Source organism: Alosa alosa, chromosome 20, assembly GCF_017589495.1.
Source record: "Alosa alosa isolate M-15738 ecotype Scorff River chromosome 20, AALO_Geno_1.1, whole genome shotgun sequence".
In the NCBI taxonomy this organism is placed as follows: Eukaryota; Metazoa; Chordata; class Actinopteri; order Clupeiformes; family Clupeidae; genus Alosa; species Alosa alosa.
In genome coordinates, this window is record NC_063208.1 from 2,210,613 (window position 1) to 2,220,612 (window position 10,000).

Consider the following 10,000-nt stretch of genomic DNA (forward strand, 5'->3'; position numbering starts at 1 on the left):
AAATGAAAAACGTTTGAAAACTAATTTGTAATCTCCTCCATCGAAGGTCCATGATGTTCATAATGATATCATCATATAGATCATCATAGTTATCATAAAAAAAAAAACCTGGAAAAAAATCCCATTTGTAATCATTTTAATGATCAGGTTGCATCTCTACAGTTTATATGTATTGCATTAAACACATTTTAATTCATAACTGAGGCTAAACCTGGCAAAACTTATGAAAATCTTAAGAAAAATTGCAATGCACACACAATCCCTGGGCTTCTCTACCCTCAACAGACAAATTTGGGATATAACAGTTCTGGTTGCAGTCCATTTCAAGTACAAACTTATTTAGAACAAACAGTCTCAGGGCTCTATTTGAATGGTCTAAAACGGAAGTGTCTTTGCGCAAAACGCAAGTCACTTTATGGGCGGATCTTGGGCGCTGATGCCATTTGAGCTATTATACTTGGGCAGCCGTGGCCTACTGGTTAGCGTTTCGGACTTAACTGGACTTAACTGGAGGGTTGCTGGTTCGAACCCCGACCAGTAGGCACGGCTGAAGTGCCCTTGAGCAAGGCACCTAACCCCTCACTGCTCCCCGAGCGCCGCTGTGGTTGCAGGCAGCTCACTGCGCTGGGATTAGTGTGTGCTTCACCTCACTGTGTGTTCACTGTGTGCTGTGTGTTTCACTAATTCACGGATTGGGTTAAATGCAGAGACCAAATTTCCCTCACGGGATCAAAAGAGTATATTTACTTATACTTTTACCGGCGGGATAATTGACACTTGCGCCCGACGCAAATCTAAAATGGTGTGGTCTGAAGTAGCTACATTAATCATGGGTGTGGTTTGGGCGTAATGTGAAATAAACCAATCAGAGCGTCATCTCACATGACACGCTTGTTCCATAGCTGATTGCTATTATGGTGGCGTATTTGCCAGGCGCATCCAGGAGCGTTCACAGCTTATAATCACTGTTCAGTTGGGAACAGTTAGCTATTGATTTTTCCTCTTGACAAAATGTAATACAGAATTGTCACAAAGACATACTTTCTGATGTTTTCGGATCACTCTCACTGAATCACAAGGTTATGAATGCGTGGTGATATTTTTGCAATGTACAATGTAATCTAACATTACCTCTCTATAGACAATGCATATCTTCTGTCAGTTAATCTCTCCTCTCCCGTGCTGCCGCTGGGGCATTTGGGTTAAATGGCATCGGCATGCAATTCAACATCACGTCTCCTTACAGTAAGTCCTCTAATATTTCCTAATTTATGTCATCAACACATCCGTGATTCGTGAACATTTGTACGCTAGATTTATGCCTATTTTTTCACATCTTAATAGACACCACACTGATTTCCCTCCAGTGGTAATATTTTTCTTTGAAATTATGTATGGTTTACAGAAATGGGAACTACGATGTATAGATGAGAGGAGCGAAGTGTGCGCTGCGCAGCACAGGCGGCCAAGCAAGGGCAAGGGCTCGCTAGTCTGTTCCACTGTGTGCTTTCCAAATGCAAAGAAGAAGACTGGTCTCCTCTCCTCTCCTCTCCTCTCCTCTCCTCTCCCCTCCTCTCCTCCTCTCTTCTCCTCTCCTCTCCTCCTCTCCTCTCCTCTCCTCTCCGGGTCGGACTCGGCAGAGCTCAGGACAACAAGGCAAGAATCCTCCAGGATCCTCAACTTTTGAGAAACAGCCTGTGTGTGTGTGTGTGTGTGTGTGAGAGAGATTGCGTGCGTGCGTGTATTTGTGTGTGTGTGTGAGAAACTCACCATGTTTTAAACATGTTTAAAACCATGTTTTACACCACACTGGCCTTTGGCCCCTGTCTGGGTCACGACCCTCGTTAAACACAGCTGTTTGATTGGCCCAGAGAACACTGTGTGACCCTTCCCCTTCTAACCACAGTAATGACACCATTATGTTGTAACTTCCTGTGACTGTACGGAATGGACTGGATCAGAGGCTGAAGGAGAGTTCCAAGGTCAGAGTGTCCCCCCCAAGTTCAGCACGGGGAGACACTCTCAGCTCACTGCCTGGGCTTGCTCCACAATGGCAGCTGCAGACCCTCAGGGTTAGAGTCCCCCACCTAGCAACGGGTGTGTGTGGGTGCACACGCGTGTTTGTGTGTGTGTGTGTGTGGGTGCACACGCGTGTTTGTGTGTGTGTGTGTGTGTGTGGTGGTGGGGGGGTGTAAAACACAGGGCAGGAGTTGCATGTGATCACCAATTAATCCCACTCATCAGCAGTGATATACAATCCCATGCTATGCCAGATCCATTTGTCCCTATGGCACTGTTGTGTGGTTATCGGCCTACCCATCATGTTGAGGGTGGAGACAGCGGGTGTCCTGACTGGGCGGCGATCTGATAGCCGAGTTCTAGAACGCCCCGGGCAGGGCAAGGTTGGCCTTAAGCTCCGCCCACCTGCTGGAATGCCACTGGCTGATTGATGAACGCAACATTCTTTTCTAGAACATACCGAGAGCAGTGCACCGAGGGAGTGTCAGGGCGATATCTCATCAGCCAATCAATCGCTAGAATAATCTGATGACATCAAAGGAAGTGGTTTTTGAGATAACAGCCAAGTACAGTATATATGAGCTCTGACAACCTGTCAGATGTCCCATCAGTGCTTTCATAAAGATGATGTAAGTATAAGTATATAGACTCTTTTGATCCCGTGAGGGAAATTTGGTCTCTGTATTTATCCCAATCCGTGAATTAGTGAAACACACTCAGCACACAGTGAACACACAGTGAGGTGAAGCACACACTAATCCCAGCGCAGTGAGCTACCTGCAACAACAGCGGCGCTCGGGGAGCAGTGAAGGGTTAGTTGCTGTGCCTACTGGTCAGGGTTCAAAGCGGCAACCCTCTGGATACAGGTCTGGAGTGCTAACCAGTGGGCCACGGCTGCCCCTGCGTGATGCGTGATGTGATGTATGTGATACTATACTACACATTATTAATTCCACATTATTCATACATGGGGTGTACAATAACCCAAACCTGATGCATAAACACAACATTAAATAAAAAAAAAGTGTATTAAGTGTTATCAATTATTTTCAAATGGTTAGTGCACAAAGACCATTATCACACACTTACATAGTAATTTAGCTGGGGCAATGTACAAATAAGGGACTTATCAAGGCACACTGTGACTGGGCCGTGTTAGCGCAGCAAGTCTCGCTGGCCTATAGATTTATAAAGGTTGACTGAAATAGTTTAGTGGTTATTGATTGTCATTAAGTGTTTAGGTCTCGCGTCTCTTCAAATGTTTACACAAACACCTCTACCAAAGACTTGCAGGCGTTCAAACTCAGATTGACCCCGTCCTGATCTCTTTGGAAGGAAAGTCTGCTGGAAACTCATCTATGCTCCTCGAGCTGCAGTTGGGTGTGTTTGGAGACTGACAGTTTAACGGAAAAAACAGTGTCAAAACAGGTTCATACTCATAATGCCATTTGACAACTCACTCAGAGCCATGGAGCTTACCTGAGAGACCCTCATAGAGCCATTTGACAACTCACTCAGAGCCATGGAGCTTACCTGAGAGACCCTCATAGAGCCATTTGACAACTCACTCAGAGCCATGGAGCTTACCTGAGAGACCCTCATAGAGCCATTTGACAACTCACTCAGAGCTACGGAAAGTCTGCAGTTTAGGGAGCTGAGGAAAGGTGTTGAAACATGCTTTTCTATAGATATGCTTGACATCTCTGAAAGCCACCCTCGGAAGCAAGCGTAGCTCTGATCGACCCCGCAAGAGTGTTTGCCTGAACGGCTTCCAAAATATTCTTTACAATGCAGTGCAAGGAAAGGAACACATAGATGTCCAAGTTGCTTATTTTTTATTTCTGAACGCACGGTGCAGCAAAAAAGTAGGATACATCTTCATCCGAGTCCGTTCTTTACTTAATGTTTAGACGTAGTATACATCTTCATCATTAACATTTAGATGTAGTATACATCTTAATCCTTAATGTTTAGATGTACTGTAGGATACATTTTCATCCATCCTTTCCAATGCACTTTAATGTAGTGCTGACTAGACTCTCCATGGGGCTGCTTAAGATGAATCCCCTCACTGTAGCCAGGTGCTCTTTGCTAACACCTTTATTAAACCAGGGCTGTCAGACTGATATAAGCAGCCTGGGAGTTATTACCACAAGCAGGAGTGATGTTTAAAAACGGCAGACTATAAGATGAAACTCACACTCATGTTTGAGTGTGATTTAAAGCAACACAATGTAGTGACATGAAACATGAACACAAAAATGATTGTGGCAGATTTGCAGCAAACTTGTGGGTGATTTGTGGGAAACAAATTAGTTCATTGGAAAATATTGACAGAAGTTTGCCAATGTTGGCTGCTAGAGGCAAACTTCCAGTAAAGTTCTGGCACTAATGAGAAGTCTGCAACTAGTGGCAAATGTGTTCGCCAGTGATTTGCCACCACACTTAGCCAATAATGGCAAACATCCAGTGAACTTCTGGTGACAAACCTAATTTGCAAATGACATTGCTGCAAATTTGCCAAAAGTTAACCGCAACTGTTGGCCAGAAACCTAATTTGCATGTGAAAATATGACCTTGCTGCAAATTTGTGGCAACTGTTCACCAGAAACCTGACATTTCTGTAAGGGCAGTCACATGAAAATAGCAGCTTCAGACTCATTTTCATGCTGCACTGCCTTATAATACAGAGAAAGGGGCCTCTGATATTGCTGACGCGCTCACAGAACACCTGGGCAAATTCAGCGCTCCCAGAACGCCTGGGCAAATTCAGCGCTCCCAGAACGCCTGGGCAAAGTCAGCGCACACAGAATGCCTGGGCAAAGTCACCGCACACAGAATGCCTGGGCAAATTCAAAGTCAAAACATTTTTCTACTGTTCTACTGTGGTTTCCTGACTGGATGGCGTGTTTGATTGCAGCATGCAGTGTATTCTCCTCGTTTACAGATATATAAGTAAATAATACTGTACAAAATTGAAAAGAAAATGAAACCTTTATTTAAATATTTCATCAGGGTCGCAAAACATGTTGTAAAGAAAGCAAACCGTTTTATTCTCAGCTTCATCACTGTTTGAATCAAATGCTTTGCAACGTTTTGTCCACCTAGAACTCACCTCTGGTATTGTATTGTAACAGTCTCGTGCCCCATTTCATAATCAGTGTTAGACAAATAAAATTGGTGCTAAAAGGGGACCAGGTATGTTGAAAAATATTAGGAAAAAGTTAACATTTAATATACTGGAAATTTCTTATTTGACCTATAGGAAACTGATTTAATTTTATCTATCACAGTGCATCATTTTTTTCTATATATGTCACTGTATGGCAGAAGGAATCTATCAGTCAAATACAATACCCAATAAATCAAAATTGTGTTTGGGTATGTATAATCCTGGTATTACTTTGACAAAAAAAAAAAAAAAAAAGCCAAATATCACTGATGATGAATAGACTGCAGTCAGCTAGCACTTCCACTAGGACACCTGCACACTTGTCTTTTTAGACTCAGTAGAGGGCGCCAGAGTGCTGAGTTGCAGGGCACTGGTACAAAGCTCAGTTGCCAAGCTTCCTGTCCTACTACCTCTCACTATGCATACATTATTATGAGTGGGAGGTGTTGATGACACACAGAGCTTTGCATAAATTACTAAATGACACTTTGCATAACCAAAGGGTCTCCTCACAGAGCATACTTACAAGATGGTTGCAACACTGAGAAACAAACATATTTATTTGTTATTAACTGATTGATACAAGACAGTAAAACAATAAACCCAAAACAAATGTACATATCGGTCATCTTTCTCAGATACACAATTTGAGAAACAGAAATGGTTGTCAGCTTGTGAGTATGGCATTCCCATACTCTGCATACTTTTAAGAGAAAAATCAGACATCTGACCCAAGTCAAGAATAGACTGATGGAGGCTCCCCATGTTCAACAAAACCATCATGTATCCCGTGAGATGCTTTGAGTATAAAGATGTAACTAGTAACAGAGGTCTGAAGGGAATCCTACAGATAAGGCAACTGGTTACCCAGGTAACCCCAGGAGTAACCTCTGATCTCCAAACATGTCACTCTAGAAACAACAGTTCTAGTTGTTAGGGTTTTCTTTCAAGAGATCAGTGGCTACTTCCGAAGATACCTGGGTTGGCCAGTTACCTCACTTCGCAGTACAGCCTCCTGTGCTGATGTGGCTGGCCAGTGCAGGCCCTTGATGGCTCTCTACTGGAAAGGATAGTGCTGTGGGTGGTCATGGATAATTTTCAAAGCTTCGTTGTAAAGCTCCAAATCTGGGACAAAACAAAAAACATTGAAAACAGTTTAGTGTCAAACATCTGTTCTGAACAACACAGGCGAAGTCGCATCATTTATATAAAGGCTGGGGAGACACTAACAAAAAAGACAAACTGCATGTCTGCATATAAACAGCTTCCGATGATACTCACCAAAGGGTATTTTGTCGTCTCGGAGGGCGGTGTAGGCTACAGCCATGACCGTGCCTTTGTTGGACACCATGCCAACCACCTCCACAATTCCACTCAACTCCTCATCAAGCTACACACACACACAAACAAACGTTGCGTAAGTGCTTGATTATTACGAAAGGCTGATCACTTACATCTGTTTTGCCATTGGTCAGCTTACACACTGTATTTAGACACTGCACATTAGCCAAGTTAACGTTACATTGATTGATACATTTTCACCGTCAAAGAGGGCTACTCTATTTTCACCAAAGCTAAATTTGTCCAATTCAACTGATATTATATTCGAATTTATCAACTATGTTCACCGAAGCCCCTAGATAACGTTATTTATCTGGCTAAACGTGGTGTAATCTGAAGGAAACACTCACCGGCTCATTGAGCTCCACGGATGCAGTCTTGCCCTCGCCGTCTGTTAGTGTGAAAGACTTTCCTGACGGGTGGACCTGCAAAAGTAAACACAACAAACCTCACTTACACGTTATAAGTTACGAGAACACCATCAAAGGAGCTCATGAGGTCCATTCGTATTATAACCGAATGGAATGCTAGCCAGCATGAACGCAGCCTAAGGTCCTTTAACTTACCTTCTCCACTCGCCCCGTAAAACAAACGGGCTTGCTCACATACTGAGACAGCATAGAGGCATTTATCCTGTGTTTAGGGGCTTCAAATACACCTGACATGTTTCTTTGCTGGCTGTTTTTCTTTTTCCTCAAGTTCGCGGGAGAAAGTTGCGCGGGAGATGCTACGGTCACATATGTGACGTCATTTCCTTAATGCGCCCGATAAGAACTCCCCACCAGAAAATAAGACACAAATAATATTGTTCCTTGGAGCTAGACTGTTTTTTTTAGTATTTAAGATAGTGTACCATAAAATAATAATAAAAATAACAATACGTCTGTAGCACAGTACATATATAACAAGAATATAACAGGAATGTATTGACCGAAATCAGTTAATAACCACGATTATCGTTTTCAACCTTTAACAAACTCACTGACATTTGAAGATCCAGTCATTAATTTATAATGTATAAAATATGTCAGGGCAAAACACTAGGTTAAAATCAAAGTGAAATGTGTAATTGAATGTCTATGGTATATAAAGAAATCTGTATGCTTTAAAGCGTTTTAAAAAAGGAAAACTGTTACGCTGACTTTTATGTGGGCTGTTGTTTCGACTCGGATCAATTTATGTTAACGCCCGACACACACTGCATAAGAACTTGTAAACAAAAACAGAACCGAGGCCTTGTTCATAATTTATAATAGACAGTGAAAGACATCGAATTATTTATTCGACGCAAGGGTAATATCACTTGGCTAAAGATTTGTGTTATTATTGAATGTAAAAAATTGTGTTTGTTTTCGACGGCATGCACTTCATTTCGTGCGTATCAAGTTTGAACTTTGAGAAGTTAAATTAAATAACGTTTGACTTTTAGCTGTCTGTATGGCTAGCTAGACCACGTACGTGACGATATTTGCTAAATTTGCTAACTTTCAACTAAGTAGTAAATTAAGCTATATAGTACGAATGTATAACATTATTATTGTGACCTGTTAAACTAAAATCATTCAAACTACCCTGATACTCACATCTAACGAATGGTTTTGCCAATGTCATTTAGATTGGCTTTGCTTTAGTAAACAAACATGGTTGCTTTAATCGAGTAGTTTGTTAATATCTCTAATTTCTTGAATTTCCCCTGGGGATCAATAAAGTATCTATCTATCTATCTATCTATCTAATATCTTTCAGAGTCGAGTCAGCACCACTATTCAGGATGTTAAGTTTTTTCGGACTACGGAAAGACCAATCCAAAAAGCCTTCAGCCGAGAGGGAGCTGGATGGATTCGTAATCATCGGTAAGGACCAAGTGACACTGGATTATTATTCAGAACGTTATAGACCTAGGCCACTTAATTAGTTTAGGTTAGTAAATAATGCTTAATTTATGAGATGCACCCTGACTGTCCGTTGGCTTACACCAAAGCATTGCCATATGGCAGAGCAGATGTGACAGGCGTGCATTTCAGCAACGCTTCTTCCTTGTCACAGTCTCACTACTTTGAGGTTTCCCCCTTCCCCAACTTCTAGTATGAGTGTACGCCTATGCTGCATCTTCATTGCGTGTAGCCTAAATATGTTAAATTCATATAAACTATAAAGGCACACTGATACCCACAGTTATTTAAATGCTGCAATCGAGTGCCTTTCGATTTTTCTTACAAACTGAACACAAGGAACTATTTTATTAAGTCCTGTTTCCGTTGGCTTCATTTGTTTCAGTTTTTATTCCGATGGCTTGATCTTGATGACAAGTGATTGTTTGCTCTTGCAACAAAGAGAGGAAGGAGCAATGCCTAATCAGGATTGAAATATGTGGATTCCACAATGCCCTGGTGGATTTAGGGACTGCGAGTTTATATAGTTTGACATCCAGATATGGCCATTGCAGCACCATGGATGCCAAGGCCATGATTATCACACTTTCCAGTACATGTGCCCCTCCTCCTCTACTGCAGGCGTAGAGACAGCAGCTTGTGTGTCTATTGTCTTCATGTTTGTTTTTTCCTTAGTATAAATCAGGAGTTAGGCTAACTCGAGAGCGTATAACAATCTGGTTGTTCATGAAAATGTTTCTTCATATGAACTTTACCCCACTTAAGTACACACTCTCACTCTCTCTCTCGCAACACACACACACACAAACTCTGGCATAGTCTACACTTCCTTTCATAGAGAACAGACTAACTCTGTTTCCATAAGGCGGTGAGTCGACCACATGTTGTGACATCACAGCCCTGTCCAGACCAGCCATCCGCCTTGAGGCACATATGCTGGAACCGATCAAACTTTAATCCATGTTAAACCAGTCCTCCCAAATCCCCTTAAATTATGGCGCTGGAAGAAAGAAAATGTGATATTAGACAGCAGGAACCCTCCCTCTCTGCCCACTGCTGCCCAATGGCATTGTGACTTTAACAGGTCCTGGCCAATGGCATTGTGACTTCAACAGGTCCTGGCCAATGGCATTGTGACTTTCACACTTTCTTCGCCAATGGCATTGTGACTTCAACAGGTCCTGGCCAATGGCAGTTAGCCTGGCAAGCCTCACTCATTCACTAATTGAATAGAGTCTGGTCACTAGCGATTGGGAATTTTGTGCAAGCTAGCATGGTGACAGGCGTAGACATAGCACTAACTTTAAAATCATTGGTCCAACCTTAACCATTCACATTGATCAGGGATTCCTGACGTTACTTCCTACTTTGCCTAAACTTTACAAACTGACAAAAATATTGGTAGTCATTGGTACTACATTGTTAGTCAGGAAACAATTTATGTGAGCCTACCCTTGCTGTAAATAAATGTACACATTCCTCCGACTGCGATTTTTGATGTTTGCAGGCGTTACTACTACTGTTTACCAAAGCTGAAACTGTAGCGTCATCCCCTCTCGTCCCTGACTGGGCAGGT

The 10,000-nt window shown here is 42.3% G+C and overlaps 2 protein-coding genes across 2 annotated transcripts in view; one reads left to right on the forward strand and one right to left on the reverse strand.

Moving 5' to 3' along the window:
- Positions 1 to 5,733: 5,733 nt before the first annotated feature.
- rpa3 (replication protein A3) lies at positions 5,734 to 7,284 on the reverse strand. Its single transcript, XM_048229570.1, has 4 exons — positions 7,099 to 7,284; positions 6,883 to 6,957; positions 6,473 to 6,581; positions 5,734 to 6,316 (listed from the first exon to the last, which is right to left on the reverse strand). The coding sequence occupies exons 1-4, from the start codon at positions 7,195 to 7,197 to the stop codon at positions 6,249 to 6,251; spliced, it is 351 nt and encodes a 116-aa protein (XP_048085527.1). The 5' UTR covers positions 7,198 to 7,284; the 3' UTR covers positions 5,734 to 6,248.
- Positions 7,285 to 7,389: 105 nt separating this feature from the next.
- umad1 (UBAP1-MVB12-associated (UMA) domain containing 1) overlaps positions 7,390 to 10,000 on the forward strand; it is an 18,738-nt gene continuing 16,127 nt past the window's right edge. The window contains exons 1-2 of the mRNA XM_048229571.1: positions 7,390 to 7,825; positions 8,279 to 8,385. Of these exons, the coding sequence (XP_048085528.1) occupies positions 8,304 to 8,385 (82 nt within the window). The 5' untranslated portion in view covers positions 7,390 to 7,825; positions 8,279 to 8,303. The remainder of the gene's footprint in view (positions 7,826 to 8,278; positions 8,386 to 10,000) is intronic.

Excerpts from the sequence above, each read along its gene's own strand:
- rpa3 (XM_048229570.1), bottom strand. The coding sequence starts at position 7,197 with ATGTCAGGTGTATTTGAAGCCCCTAAACACAGGATAAATGCCTCTATG. Across the intron at positions 6,582-6,882 it reads CCGTGGAGCTCAATGAGCCG|CTTGATGAGGAGTTGAGTGG; the intron begins GTGAGTGTTTCC and ends GTGTGTGTGTAG. Across the intron at positions 6,317-6,472 it reads AGACGACAAAATACCCTTTG|ATTTGGAGCTTTACAACGAA; the intron begins GTGAGTATCATC and ends GTTTTGTCCCAG.